The 15911-nt window shown below is 42.0% G+C and overlaps 1 protein-coding gene across 2 annotated transcripts in view; it reads left to right on the forward strand.

Annotated features, from left to right (window-relative positions):
* BICDL1 (BICD family like cargo adaptor 1) overlaps positions 1-15911 on the forward strand; it is a 138026-nt gene that overhangs the window by 110075 nt on the left and 12040 nt on the right. The window contains exons 7-10 of one of the 2 annotated variants that reach the window (XR_012724957.1): positions 2271-2414; positions 6604-6734; positions 12031-12151; positions 14202-14310. Coding sequence is in view for 1 of the 2 variants with exons in the window: in XM_075320307.1 (XP_075176422.1) it covers positions 2271-2414; positions 6604-6734; positions 12031-12151 (396 nt within the window). In the remaining variant the exon portion in view is untranslated. The remainder of the gene's footprint in view (positions 1-2270; positions 2415-6603; positions 6735-12030; positions 12152-14201; positions 14311-15911) is intronic. The other variant, XM_075320307.1, reaches the window with a different exon arrangement.

The raw sequence follows: 15911 nt of genomic DNA on the forward strand, positions 1-15911 counted from the left end.
TCATCATGTACCTTCTGCCTACCAAGCAAGCTGGTATTCAGTCTCCACCTAGGGGAATTTTGAACATTAAAGCTACCCTGAACAGACAAAGAGATCGGCGCATGATCTGTCCAAGTAATTAAACCAATATCAGCTGCCACACAATTACTTATAGATTTGCTGTCGACCAAAAAAAAATCAATTCTACTGTATGAGCGATGCCTGGAAGAGAAGAATGTATAGTCTCTTTCTGATGCGTGCAAATATCTCCAGATGTCATGAAAATGGAATTCACTGATGAGATGCTTAAGTTCCTTAGCATGTGGGATGCTGGTGTTGGAGAAATCCATGGAGCGTATTACAGGTATATTAAAGTCTCCACAGATGATTTTCGCCCCTGTGGCAGTATCTTTGAATGCTTGGAAAAATTTCCTAGCAAAGGTCAATTGTGATGAATTTGGGGAGTAGACCGTTGCCAAGGTATAAGGGACGCTGTTGATATAACAAGACAAAATAATATATCTTCCATTCGCTCCATAACTGACATTTATCAATTTAAAGGCCACTGAGTTCTTTATTAAAATGGCCACTCCTCCTCTTTTTTTTGAGTCATTAGCAAAAAAGGTGTGTTGGAACCTTGGATGAAGTAGCCGTTTATCATCTGTGGAAAGAAGGTGGGTCTCCTGAATGCACGCTATATCACAGTTAGATGCTTTCACCTCTCTCCACATCATTGACCTTTTTGCTGGGGAGTTGAGTCCGTTCACATTAATAGACAATATCTTAATTCTCATATTGGAGCCGCAGGGGGGTTTGAATTCCTAGGAACGCCATTAGGGATGAGAGGGGCTAGACCAGCAAGGAATTGAGAGAAATTTCCAGAAAAAAATAAGGAACATTTGTGAGAAGAGGAACAAAAACAAAAAAATTCCAACAACACCGGTTTGCCCCGAGTAGGGTGCCCGGTGTATAACCGCTCGCCATAGACGAGAACATCAGGGGGGCTATGTGACATCCCGTGTCACAGGAGCAGGGACAGCAGGTGCCATAAGCAGGAAGGAGTCCCAGCTAAGCTACTGACCATTCAGGGTTAATCCTGTCTGGAGGGCCTCTATGATTCTCCTGCCCACCAGGGTTTGGTGGGTGGGCTATTCCCCAGTCATCCAGCAATTTGCCCAGCTGAGAAGGAGTATGACATATGTGAGTGCCTCCATCTTTGAAAATTATCATCTTCACCGGAAAACCCCACTTGTACTTGATGTCTTGATCTCTAAGGAGTTTAGAAAGGTGGGCAAATTCTCTTCTTTTATTAAGAGTTGCAGCAGAAAGATCTGGGAAGATTTTTAGTCCCATGAAAGTGTCTGGCAGGGCTGGATTTCCCCTCAGTGTGTGAAGCACAGCTTCTTTTGCTTTATAGAAATGAAGTCTAGCCAGGACATCTTTAGACAGAGCTGGATCTATGCCTTTGGCTTTAGGGACTCTATGAATCCTGTCCACTATCAGGTCTCTGGTGTCCCATCCAGGGAGTATAAGCTGCAGAAACTTGTGGAAGTATTCCTGGAGGTCTTTATCTGCTACTGATGAGGGAATCCCTCTGATTTTTAGGTTATTTCTTCGGGATCTGTCCTCTATATCACTGATTTTAAGTTTTAGTGCCTCCACCTCCTTTTCCAAAGCTGTGTTAGCATCTATCAGATTGTTATGTGATGTTGCAAGTTCAGCCATTTTAGTTTCTACATGCTCTGTGCGATCACCTAGAGACCTGATCTCTTCCTTCAGCTCTCTTACTATTTTTCTGAGATCAGCCTGCAGGGAAGCCCTCAGCGTTTTCAGCAGAGCTTGCATTGTTTCCTCTGTCAGAGGAATGACTGTGCAGCCTCTCAAGCAGCCTGTATCTCCTTGTGAGGAGTGGGAAGAAGCTGAGTGGGAAGCCAGCGCCATCTTGCTTGGTGAGGAGAGATCCCTATCCCGGGGGTAGAAGTCTGTCAGTTTGGCTGGAGTGCCAGTTTTTTTAGGTCTCCCCTTAGGCATAGCTGGGGGTTGGGGTTACTCACACCTCCTGTAGCTGGTAATCCTGTTATCTGTGAGCTGATAAGAGCCGGTTTATCCTGCTGTCAGCACAGAGCTCTCCTTCAAGCAGCCATCGCCATCAGCGTGCAGGCCACGCCCCTCGTAAGTGTCTTCTTCTTAAAGAAATTAAACCTACTATTACAAATTACATCCATCCATATTACCTCGGACACGTGTGAATGAAAAGTCATAATACATAACTTCATGGTTTCATTGTATAGAGTTCACGAAAATGTGAAGATGATGGTTTGGAGGAACAGATCAAGCAGACAAGTGAAGACTCTAAAGCTCTGAGGGAACTCTTACAGGGAGAACAAATAAGAATGAAGCAAACTTTTGAAGAACTACAAAGGCTTCATAAACAGGTAAAACACGTTTCATTGTGATTTTGTTACCTGTCACTAATGCCCTTTTTACGCGGGCCGGTAAGTTAATATTGTATGCACAGAGAACGATCATTAACACGATTGTATTACATAGAAGATCATGTTTTCGGCAGTTTTCACCTGTTTGCACATGTGCTGCTTAAGGACAGAGCAATTTTTCATCTTTGAGCTTTCATTATTCTCTCCTCTTCTTCCAAGAGCCATAACGATTTTATTTTCCCGCTGACAAAGCCAAGTGAGGGTTGCTTTTTGTGCGCTGAGTTGTACTTTTGATTGGCGACATCCATTTGATCATACAGTTTACTCGAAAATGGGAAAAAGTGACGTGAATTTGCAAAAAAAAACAAAACGCAATTCACAATTTTTTTTTTAGTTTTGTTTTCTCATGAATGAACTAGAAATATGATTGTCAAGGTTAGTAAGATTACAACACCAAACTTGCATTCATTTATTTTATTTAAGTTCTCAAAAATTAATTCAGAAATTTGTGAAAATTAAAAATTAGCTCTGCGCCATTTTCCAAAACCCAGAACATTTTTATTTTTTGGTCGATGGAGCTGGGTGAGGGCTCATTTCATGTGACTTGATGTTTTTATTCATACTGTTTTGGGGTATATAACACATTTTCTCGCTTCTTAATGCATTTTTTGTAGAATTGTGGCAACCAAAAACCCTCAATTCTGGCATTTCGGGTTTGTTTTGTCTTTAAAGTTTTTACAGATCTGGTTAATTTAATATTTTCATAGATCAGACTTTTCTGAGCACATTGATACCAAATATGTGTGCATTTATTTTTTTTTTATTTTACATATCTTTATTGTTGACTGGGGAAAGGGGGGGGTGAATCAACATTTTTATATATTTTTAGTTGTTTTTATTTTAAACTTTTTACTTTGTTAGTCCTATAAGGGGGTCTTGATTCTGCGATCATCTGCTTGCTTCTAGTATAGACCGCAATACCAGGGTATTGCTATATACAGTAAAAAATCGCTGTCTTCTTTGACGCCCAGTCATGGCATGAATGTCCCAGAAATGAATCAAGTGAGGCACGGGGGTGTTCAGCGATTACCCAGCTGTCATAGTAAACTCATTGGTTCCCTTCTATCGCAAGACAAGAAAACTGATGGCTGCCCAAACTGCCATCTGTGCCTGATCCCGGCACTTAAATTCCACAGGGAACAATTGATAGTGGCATCTAAGAGGTTAACATCAACACTCAGCGGGCAGGCCAATCGCTGCTGTTGGAGGCAGATGTCAACTATATAATATAGCAGCATCTTCCCTCTGTGGAGCGGGCTTTGTTTCTGAGCCCTCTCCAAGGTTACTGACACGTTCCATGACGGATATACTCGTCATGGGGCGTTAAGGGGTTAAAAATGTCACCCCTAAGAATGAAGCATATTGCTCTTTCACCAGTTGATTTCCAGTCGGTTGAGACAAATCAATATTTGGGAACAAATGATCATATGAATGTTCACACCCCAATTATTGGCTCATCTAAATGGGCTATTACCGTAATCATGTTGGCCATAGTTAAAGGGACTGATGATTGTGCAATCCAAGTGCAGGCGCTTGTGTATCATGGCGGAGCTAATCACTACCTATCTCTGGCTCTATGAAGCCAGAGCTGTCAAAGTAGAGGAGAGGGTGGAGATTGAGGGAAAACCAGTTGGTGGAAGGTGGGTGCACCTAAATGCTTGGCCCCCGCCATGAACCACTGAGTGTCTGCACTTGGTTTGCACAGTCATTCTGTGCTGACAGAGTCCCTTTAAGATGCATTTACAATGGCAGATAATGGGTTTGATCCTTACGAAGAACACTAGTTATTGACCTGCCTAAGCAGGCTGCCAATCACCCGACAGATGACCATTTTGCATTTCAGCGAATATTTTTCAAAATTCCTTAATAATCATCGTCCTGTGTAAACATGACATGTACTGCCGAAGAGTAATATAACGATCGTATTGATGATTGTTCTGTGTGCATGAACTGCAGTGGGCTCGTATGAAGAGGTTCTTAAACAACCGCAAATCAGCTTGCATGTAATCAGTGGTCGTTTAATGGCCTCAGTCGGCCAATATACAGTTAGGTCCAGAAATATTTGGACAGTGACACAAGTTTTGTTATTTTAGCTGTTTACAAAAACATGTTCAGAAATACAATTATATATATAATATGGGCTGAAAGTGCACACTCCCAGCTGCAATATGAGAGTTTTCACATCCAAATCGGAGAAAGGGTTTAGGAATCATAGCTCTGTAATGCATAGCCTCCTCTTTTTCAAGGGACCAAAAGTAATTGGACAAGGGACTCTAAGGGCTGCAATTAACTCTGAAGGCGTCTCCCTCGTTAACCTGTAATCAATGAAGTTGTTAAAAGGTCTGGGGTTGATTACAGGTGTGTGGTTTTGCATTTGGAAGCTGTTGCTGTGACCAGACAACATGCGGTCTAAGGAACTCTCAATTAAGGTGAAGCAGAACATCCTGAGGCTGAAAAAAAAAGAAAAAATCCATCAGACAGATAGCAGACATGCTTGGAGTAGCAAAATCAACAGTCGGGTACATTCTCAGAAAAAAGGAATTGACTGGTGAGCTTGGGAACTCAAAAGGGCCTGGGCGTCCACGGATGACAACAGTGGTGGATGATCGCCGCATACTTTCTTTGGTGAAGAAGAACCCGTTCACAACATCAACTGAAGTCCAGAACACTCTCAGTGAAGTAGGTGTATCTGTCTCTAAGTCAACAGTAAAGAGAAGACTCCATGAAAGTAAATACAAAGGGTTCACATCTAGATGCAAACCATTCATCAATTCCAAAAATAGACAGGCCAGAGTTAAATTTGCTGAAAAACACCTCATGAAGCCAGCTCAGTTCTGGAAAAGTATTCTATGGACAGATGAGACAAAGATCAACCTGTACCAGAATGATGGGAAGAAAAAAGTTTGGAGAAGAAAGGGAACGGCACATGATCCAAGGCACACCACATCCTCTGTAAAACATGGTGGAGGCAACGTGATGGCATGGGCATGCATGGCTTTCAATGGCACTGGGTCACTTGTGTGTATTGATGACATAACAGCAGACAAGAGTAGCCGGATGAATTCTGAAGTGTACCGGGATATACTTTCAGCCCAGATTCAGCCAAATGCCGCAAAGTTGATCGGACGGCGCTTCATAGTACAGATGGACAATGACCCCAAGCAGACAGCCAAAGCTACCCAGGAGTTCATGAGTGCAAAAAAGTGGAACATTCTGCAATGGCCAAGTCAATCACCAGATCTTAACCCAATTGAGCATGCATTTCACTTGCTCAAATCCAGACTTGAGACGGAAAGACCCACAAACAAGGAAGACCTGAAGGCTGCGGCTGTAAAGGCCTGGCAAAGCATTAAGAAGGAGGAAACCCAGCGTTTGGTGATGTCCATGGGTTCCAGACTTAAGGCAGTGATTGCCTCCAAAGGATTCGCAACAAAATATTGAAAATAAAAATATTTTGTTTGGGTTTGGTTTATTTGTCCAATTACTTTTGACCTCCTAAAATGTGGAGTGTTTGTAAAGAAATGTGTACAATTCCTACAATTTCTATCAGATATTTTTGTTCAAACCTTCAAATTAAACGTTACAATCTGCACTTGAATTCTGTTGTAGAGGTTTCATTTCAAATCCAATGTGGTGGCATGCAGAGCCCAACTCGCGAAAATTGTGTCATTGTCCAAATATTTCTGGACCTAACTGTATATGCACCCTGAAGGCCTCCATGCACATTGACTAATAGGCGGAACCCATTACTCTAATCTGTATAGGGGTGCCAACTGACTGATAATTGGGGGAGATGTTGCTCAGTCATATCTTATTGCGGACCGCCGATCGCTTTGCTCTCCCGGAGATAAGGCGCCAGCAGAGATGTTGGTCAGGGGCTCTCATAGAGAACATAGGAGCACTTGGCAAAGCAAGCATTCCTGTGTATGGGAGGCTGAGATTGGCCACAGAATCATTTGTCCGACTTACATCTAATGTGTATGGACAGTTTGAGGGCAACATGATCTCGCTGACAGGTTCTCTTAATATTTTGGATTTTTCACCAATTACAATTCACTATTGTGCACTGCCTTTGAATATCTGCTAAATGATTTCTCCTGCTGACTCTAATGGCAGTGTTCTCTGCCAGGTAACCTTATTAAGTGTGGAAATGACTGCACTGAAAGAAGAACGAGACCACCTCCTGGAGCTTACCCAAAATAATGACACACATGAACGGCTACTGAAGGCGATAAAGGATCGGGATGACGCTATAGCCAAGTAATTCATATTTCTACACATGCATTTTATTTATTTATATATTTTACCACTTTATATGGCACCACTAATTCCACAACACTATAGATGTGATCATCACTGTCCCCATTGGGGCTCACAATCTAAATTCCCTATCAGTATGTCTTTGTAGTGTTGGAGGAAACCTACCAAATGGGGAGAACATAGAAAGTCATTGCAGATGTTGTCCTTCATGGGATTTGAGCCCACAGGACCCCAGCGGTACAAGACTGCAGTGCTAACCAGTGAGCCACCGTGCCACCTTCAAGTTTAGATTTTTCCTTTCACTGGATCTACATTGTTAAGCGTGTCTTAAGGGCACTTTACACTCTGCGATATCGGTACCGATATTGCTAGCGAGCGTACCCGCTCCCGTCGGTTGTGCGTCACGGGCAAATCGCTGCCTGTGATACAACAAACAACCTTGATACTGAAAAGACAACAAGTTTTGGTAAGTGAACGACGTCTCACATACCAACGATTTTTGCCTCTTTTGCGATCATTTAAGGTCGCTCATACGTGTTACACGCTGCGACGTCACTAACGACGCCGGATGTGCGTCACAAACACCGTGACCCCGACTATATATCGGTAGCAATGTCGCAGCGTGTAAATGGCCCTTTATTCTGTAAGCCTAAACTGCTAATTGAAATACCACATAACTTATTTATTAGCGTTATATGTGAAACATGGTGCCCATCTATTTCTTAAAGGGAATCTGTCACCAGGATTTTGCTCCCACATCTGAGAGCAGCATAATGTAGATACAGAGACCCTGATTCCAGTGATGTGTCACTTACTGAGCTGTTTGCTGTAATTTAGATAAAATCAGTTTTCTCTGCTGCAGATCTAGCAGTTATACAGAGCTCATGAATATACTGGACTACCTGCAGAATGCCAAGTAGCCCTCTAATGATAATCTACTGCTGATTAATCAGTGAATTTATCAAAACTACACTAAGCCCAGTAAGTGACACATTACTGGAATCAGGGTCTCCGCCTCTACATTATGCTGCTCTCAGATTAGGTGGCAGAAACCTGGGAACAGATTTACTTTAATAGTATTGCATTCCTTTACTACATACAAAATTATATAAGTCCAAATTGAAAAATATTAAGCGTATGTGCACACGATCAGGATTAGTAGCGTTTTGGATGCAGTGTGCACATATCTTAAGCGGTTATCTAGCCTCTAAAGATTAATGGCCTGCCCTCAGAGGAAGTCATCAATATTACATTGGTGGAGGTCTGACTATAGCTATCAGAACCCCCTCTTATCAGCTATTGAAGAGGTAGCCCCACATGTGTAATCACTGCAGTCTCTGCCATTATACTGCACTTCCCTGTGCTGTATTGTACAACCTCTAAAAAAAAGAAACTACTAACAAGCCTGTCACTGCTGTAAACTCGGACACCCTTACACAAGTGTCGCAGACTCTTCAAGCAGCTGATAGCAGGGGTTGCCAGTTGACAGCCCCGACCACCTTCCCCGCACTGATGTAAAATTGAATGCTTACCTTCTTGAGGAGGTTGTCTCCTGACTGGTGGTGGCACTATCAGTGGAGAGAGGTGGCCTTGCTTACATGGCTCTCTCAAATGACTTGTATTGATGTTCCATAAACAACTGAGTATCTATTAGACATTTATGGCAAATCATGTGGATACAGTGCCTACAAGTAGTATTCAACCCCCTGCAGATTTAGCAGGTTTACACATTCGGAATTAACTTGGCATTGTGACATTTGGACTGTAGATCAGCCTGGAAGTGTGAAATGCACTGCAGCAAAAAAGAATGTTATTTCTTTTTTTATTTTTTTTTTTTAAATTGTGAAAAGTTTATTCAGAGGGTCATTTATTATTCAACCCCTCAAACCACAAGAATTCTGTTTGGTTCCCCTAAAGTATTAAGAAGTATTTCAGGCACAAAGAGCAATGAGCTTCACATGTTTGGATTAATTATCTCTTTTTCCAGCCTTTTCTGACTAATTAAGACCCTCCCCAAACTTGTGAACAGCACTTATACTTGGTCAACATGGGAAAGACAAAGGAGCATTCCAAGGCCATCAGAGACAAGATCGTGGAGGGTCACAAGGCTGGCAAGGGTTACAAAACCCTTTCCAAGGAGTTGGGCCTACCTGTCTCCACTGTTGGGAGCATCATCCGGAAGTGGAAGGCTTATAGAACTACTGTTAGCCTTCCACGGCCTGGACAGCCTTTGAAAGTTTCCACCCGTGCCGAGGCCAGGCTTGTCCGAAGAGTCAAGGCTAACCCAAGGACAACAAGGAAGGAGCTCCGGGAAGATCTCATGGCAGTGGGGACATTGGTTTTAGTCAATACCATAAGTAACGTACTCCACCGCAATGGTCTCCGTTCCAGACGAGCCCGTAAGGTACCTTTACTTTCAAAGCGTCATGTCAAGGCTCGTCTACAGTTTGCTCATGATCACTTGGAGGACTCTGAGACAGACTGGTTCAAGGTTCTCTGGTCTGATGAGACCAAGATCGAGATCTTTGGTGCCAACCACACCTGTGACGTTTGGAGACTGGATGGCACTGCATACGACCCCAAAAATACCATCCCTATAGTCAAGCATGGTGGTGGCAGCATCATGCTGTGGGGCTGTTTCTCAGCCAAGGGGCCTGGCCATCTGGTCCGCATCCATGGGAAGTTGGATAGCACGGCCTACCTGGAGATTTTGGCCAAGAACCTCCGCTCCTCCATCAAGGATCTTAAGATGGGTCGTCATTTCATCTTCCAACAAGACAACGACCCAAAGCACACAGCCAAGAAAACCAAGGCCTGGTTTAAGAGGGAAAAAATCAAGGTGTTGCAGTGGCCTAGTCAGTCTCCTGACCTTAACCCAATTGAAAACTTGTGGAAGGAGCTCAAGATTAAAGTCCACATGAGACACCCAAAGAACCTAGACAACTTGGAGAAGATCTGCATGGAGGAGTGGGCCAAGATAACTCCAGAGACCTGTGCCGGCCTGATCAGGTCTTATAAAAGACGATTATTAGCTGTAATTGCAAACAAGGGTTATTCCACAAAATATTAAGCCTAGGGGTTGAATAATAATTGACCCACACTTTTATGTTGACAATTTATTAAAATTTAACTGAGCAACATAACTTGTTGGTTTGTAAGATTTATGCATCTGATAATAAATCCTGCTCTTGTTTGAAGTTTGCAGGCTCTAACTTATTTGCATCTTATCAAACCTGCTAAATAAGCAGGGGGTTGAATACTACTTGTAGGCACTGTATACCATAAATATGCAAGATCAAAAATACCCTTATAATAAAGATGGTTTACTATTACAGTCCACTGGTTTGTAAAATGCCTTTTCATGGGTTAGGACGCAGTGACACGGATGTACACTGGAGATCAAAATTAGAGAACAACACAATTTCCTAAATGTTAAGGTAGTCCTATGTGATTATATCCTAACATGAGTAAACTAGCAGTATTTTAGGCTTATTTCATAAATTGATTTTATTCCAAAGCACATAATAAAAATCTAAATGAGATATATGAAAAAGATCACGGATCAAAATTAGAAAACACTTTCAGATACCTGCAAGTTATTGGTATTAATCTGGCACCTGGTGCTAATTTCCCAAAACCTATTTAACTGGCAGCCTAACTTTCCAGTTTGCACTGACTTTCCAAAAATAGTGTGCCGTTCCAAAGTGACTGAAACCCTCCAGCAGCAGGTTGTCCAGATGAAGGCCAAAGCAAGAGATAGCAAGAGAACTTGCGCGTTCCAAGTCTGTGATTTCGAGAGTATTGCATGTTTACAACATCACAAACTCTTTCAAGTCCCCCAAAAAGGCTGATCGCCCTCGAATGACAAATGCAAGAAAAGACAGGATAATGTGGAGAATCTCCATTGGTAATCGTTTCAACACTGCAGCTGGAATTGCTCGCCAGTTCAGCACTTAATAGGGTAAGGATCTCTCTCGTCATACAGTGTCACAACGTTTAAGAGCCTTTGGACTGAAAGTTCACTCTGCAGTGACCAAAGCTCTCAGGAGAAAGAATCAAAAGGCTAGACTCACCTTTGGTGATCAGCATTTTGTGTGGACAGAGGAGAAGTGGTCCACAGTTCATTTTAGTGATGAAAGCAAGTTTATTTTATTTGAGTCTGATGGGAAACATTATCTTCGTGGACAAACTGTGGAAAGACTGAACCCAAAGTGTGTTAAGAAGTCAGTGAAAGGTGGTGGAGGAAGTGTCATGGTTTGGGGAATGTTTTCTGCAGCAGGAGTTGGACCTGTCATACAGCTACATGGCAGAGCGAATGCAAGTGTGTATCAGAAACTTCTTCAATAACACGTGGTTCCTTATTTGCATTCATCACTCAATCAGCCAGCAATTTTCATGCAGGACAATGCCCCATGTCACACAGCAAAACGGGTAAAGCAGTTACTTGAAACAGAAAACATTGAAACAATGAAATGGCCAGCTAAGAGTCCTGAGCTAAACCCAATAGAAACCTCTGGAAAATCCTTGGTGACAAAGTTATGGTCAAGAAACCCACAACGGTCAAAGAACTGTGGGAGAGACTGGAAGAAGAGTGGACCAAAATCACACCAGAGCAGAGTGAGAGACTAGTGATATACAGTGGCTGCAGATGTGCTGAAGGCCTGTACACTTCCTACTGATTGGTGACTGTTGTTACCTTCAGAAAAATTAGTTATAATCTTTCTCTGTGCTACAGTCATTGTTGTTCTCTAATTATGATCATCACATTTTGGACAAAATAAGTTTTAGGTTGATAAACGTTGAATCTTTTGTAAAACACTTCTAGTAGCATGGTGTACCCATTACAAAAAAACCTTCAAACGTTGATCAATGTAGATGACATTATTTCTGAACAAATCAATTGATCATGCATTGTTCTCTAATTTTGGTCTCTAGTGTATAACTCCAGTGTATAACTCGGCCAAGGATCGCATCGCAATGCTCGGACTGGCTGTTGGCTCTCCTGACACGTGACAGCATGTATTTCTATACAACTGTCATACTCTGTTCGGAAGAGTGGTCAGACAGTCCGAACATTGCAATGTGATCCTCAGCCGAGTTATAGATCTGCGCCCCAACATATAGTATTGCAGTACAAGTCCCACTCATTTCAGTAGAACTGCAATACTGTACAACACCAGTGGACAGATGTGTTGCTGTTTCTAGAATAACACAATCATGGTTTTCAGATCTAGAACGTATCTAAATTTTAGTTTTTCCCCATAGTTTACATGTCTTTGCTTTTCTTGTTATCAAGGAAAAACGCAGTGGAAATGGAGCTGGCAAAATGTAGAATAGACTTGATGTCACTGAACACACAACTTCTAGATGCCATTCAACAAAAGCTGAATCTGTCCCAGCAGTTGGAGGCTTGGCAGGTAGGTGATGTCGATATGATTGTTGTACAATAACCCAATCGTTTATAAACTGGCTTCGCTGTATAATGTATTACTTAAGGCTTTAACCAAGATTTTTCATTTTTGGGATTCAGAATCGAACAAAAAAAAAAAAACAACAAACTTATTCTGTAAATCTCAGTATCCTTTGAGGATAATGTGAGGCTTGTTATGGCTGGATCAACACTTGCAGTACTAAAAAGTGATCTGTAGGTACCGCTGGTCCTAACTGAAAGCCATGATGCACAGCTGAGACTCAACACTGAGGAAAGCAGCCGTGCTCATTTCCAGGAGTAGGATTCATTACTATAAGGGCTCAGTTCTAGTTGTGCATAGATTCTGATGCGAGAGCATCGGAAGTGATATGCTAATGACACTCTGCTGTGAGCGTCAGCCGAGGGTCATGCTATTGTGATGTGATCTTGCGATCGGGTCACAGCTGCGGAGAAGAGGGAGGGAGCACTTTCTCCCCATCTTCTCCCCAGCCCGTTTCTGCGTACATTGCACTGCAGTCGGATGACATGCAAGTGCAGTGTGATGTTTCACACACACACTCCCATAGACTTGTATGGGGGTGCGTGTGAACCGACAATCATTGTTAAGTGCAGCATGCTGCGATTCATTTCTCAGGCCGATATGGCATGAGTAATCAATCGCAGATGGACACTGCCCCTTAGTTTTGCACTGGTGCGAGTGCAGTCCGATGTTTTATTGGATTGCACTCGTCCGTACAGAACAACAGTCGAAACTTTAAGTTTTGCTCAAGCATTAAACTTCCTCTGGGTGACAACGAAAATGAAAGTCAAGATTGTAACATTTCACTTATTTTTTACGTAGAAAAGTTGCAGATGGCTTTTTTTGCCATCGTAGATGTGCTGAAGGAAGAACTTTTATAGCAGGAAGGTGGCCTGTGACTTTTCCCCCATAGAAAACACTTCACATCATGCCAAGGATGAACTTTCAGCCCCATTTAACGCTAACCTTGATTATAAACTTTTTAGGGCACTGGACAAAAAACCCCACAACCACCTTCAGCAATACGTACTAGAATAAGTTGCTTTACATCTCAGTAGAGATTAGAGTAGTAACCAGATGGGAGCCCTGAGAACCGCCTACTACTCCGGTCCTGCACTCATGGATACCTGTCTGGACCGGGGTCTTGCCAATCACTCATTTCTACAGCGGTTTCTTTCTGGGGTTTCTGAAACACAACTGTGTAATATATTACTTATAACCTTTTGATTTGAAAACTGTTACTGAAAAAGAAAATATGGGTATATTTAAGAGAAGAGCCATTCAATCCCCACTACGCCGTTCCAGCTCCCAATCCTCTCAGGCTACTGGTCTTGACTTCTGTATACTGGGATATCTGAATGGCGTGTGAGGCCTAGTGGATACCAGAAGTGAAGACCATTTGCCATATAGGACTGGGCTCTTCCTAGCATACTATGGCAGTGCAAATCATACTGCTCATCTATAGTATGTTCACATGTGGCAGATCTGTTGTAGACTTTTCTGCTGATGACCCATTGAAGTGGAATGTGCACAATTCTTTACACATTAAAAGATTGGGTGCCTTAGGAATTTCTGCAACAAATTTGCCATTTGTTCTTCAGTCAGTACAAGAAGAAAGCTGTGCCATCCATGCTCCCCAGTCTTCATACTTTTCCCTCTACAACTTCTAAATCATGTTACAATTTTGGGTCCAATAAGAAGCAATGGATCCTAAATTATTCCCAAAAACTAACACAGGGTCCATCCCCAGCTCACATATAATATATGGGTTTGCAAATACATGTTGATTGTATTATACATATACAGGAGTGCTCTACTATTACAGGATATACACAATCCTAAATAAATGGCTCGATGAAGACACATTTAGATATGTGTTAGAATCCCAAAATGATCCTAATAAATACGTTGGATCTGTTCTTTATTATAAAAAAAAATAACCAAATGAAAAAATGTTAGTGTGAACTAGTTTAGCATTGGTTGCTAAGCATTATATCTTTACAATTCTTGGCTCTAGTTTGCTTCCTCAGGGCTTTTCACTATTTGGCTCCTTTGGTTTCTGATCTAATGGCCTTTCTCAGATCCTGTACCGACAACTTTAATCATACACCCCTCCTGCCTTAGAGGTGAGATTTTGTATAGCAGTAATGGCTTATCCATCGTGTTGAACCATCATCAATCTCACCAAAGGCTTTTTTTTAGTTGATGGTTATGTGTTTGCTTTCTCCATTTAGTAGCAACATTTCATAGAACCACGTTATTATATTATGTGATCATTGTATCCCACCTCTTGGCTCTCCTTGCATCCCCATCCATTCATTCACAAGTTGTCACGTGTCATGTCAACTGATCTAAAAGTATGTTAGTGTAACAGTGTAGAATTAACAATAGAAATCTAGAACAACTTCCAACCCCGATGACTGGAAGCAAGTGGATGCATGGATTACGGTATTTAACTTCATTTTACTGCACATGTAAGTGTGATTTACCTGCAGATTATTATTATATCTGCATATAAATAGCAGTTCTGGAGAGGACAGGCTCCTTCTGTGGCACCATATACAGTGACGAAAACAAGTATTTGATACTCTGCCGATTTTGCAAACTTTCCCTCCTACAAAGAATAGAGAGGTCTGTAATTTTTATCCTCAGTACACTTAAACTGTGACAAACAGAATAAAAAAAATCCAGAAAATCATATTGCATCATTTTAAAGAATTTGTATTTTATTGCATGAAATAAGTATTTGATACAATAGAAAAACAGAACAGAATATTTGGTACAGAAACCTTTGTTTGCAATTACAGAGGTCAGATGGTTCCTGTTGTTCTTGACCAAGTTTGCACACACTGCTCCAGGGATTTTAGCCCACTCCTCCATACAGATCTTCTGCAGATCTTTAAGGTTTCGGGGCGGTCACTGGGCAACATTGAGTTTCAGCTCCCTCCAAAGATTTTTTTATTGGGTTCAGGTCTGGAGACAGGATAGGCCATTCCAGGGCTTTGAAATACTTCTTACAGAGACACTCCTTAGTTCCTCTGGCTGTGTGTTTCAAGTCATTGTCATGCTGGAAGACCCAGCCACAACTTATCTTCTACGCTGTTACTGAGGGAAGAATGTTGTTGGCCAAAATCTCAAGAGACATGACCCCATCCGTCCTCCCTTCAATACAGTGCCGTCATCCTGTCCCCTTTGAAGAAGAAAAAAGCAACTGCAAGAGGTTTCCTCCCCCATCCTTTACGGTTGAGACATTGGGGTTGTACTCATCCTTCTTCCTCTAAACAAGGAGAGTTGAGTTGATACCAGAAAGTTCTATTTTGGTTTCATCTGACCACATGACCTTCTCCCATGCCTCATCTAGATCATCCACATAGTCACTGGCGAACTTCAAATGAGCCTGGACATGTGCTGGTGTGAGCAGGGGGACCTTGCGTGCCCTACAGAATTTTAATCCATGATGGCAGTGTAACTAATGGTAATCTTTGAGGCTGTGTAGTTCTGGTCCGATTCCTGACCTTTTTCAGAATCATCCTTGCAGCACGAGGCAAGATGTTCCATGGAGCCCCAGACAGAGTAAGATTGACAGTCATCTTGTATTTCTTCCATTTTCTAATAATTGCACCAACAGTTTTACCTTCCTACCAAGCTGCTTGCTTATAGTCATGTAGCTAATCCCATCCTTGTACAGGTCTACAATTTTGTTCCTAGTGTCCTTAGACATGTATTT

This window comes from Anomaloglossus baeobatrachus, chromosome 1, assembly GCF_048569485.1.
Source record: "Anomaloglossus baeobatrachus isolate aAnoBae1 chromosome 1, aAnoBae1.hap1, whole genome shotgun sequence".
Lineage (NCBI taxonomy): Eukaryota > Metazoa > Chordata > Amphibia > Anura > Aromobatidae > Anomaloglossus > Anomaloglossus baeobatrachus.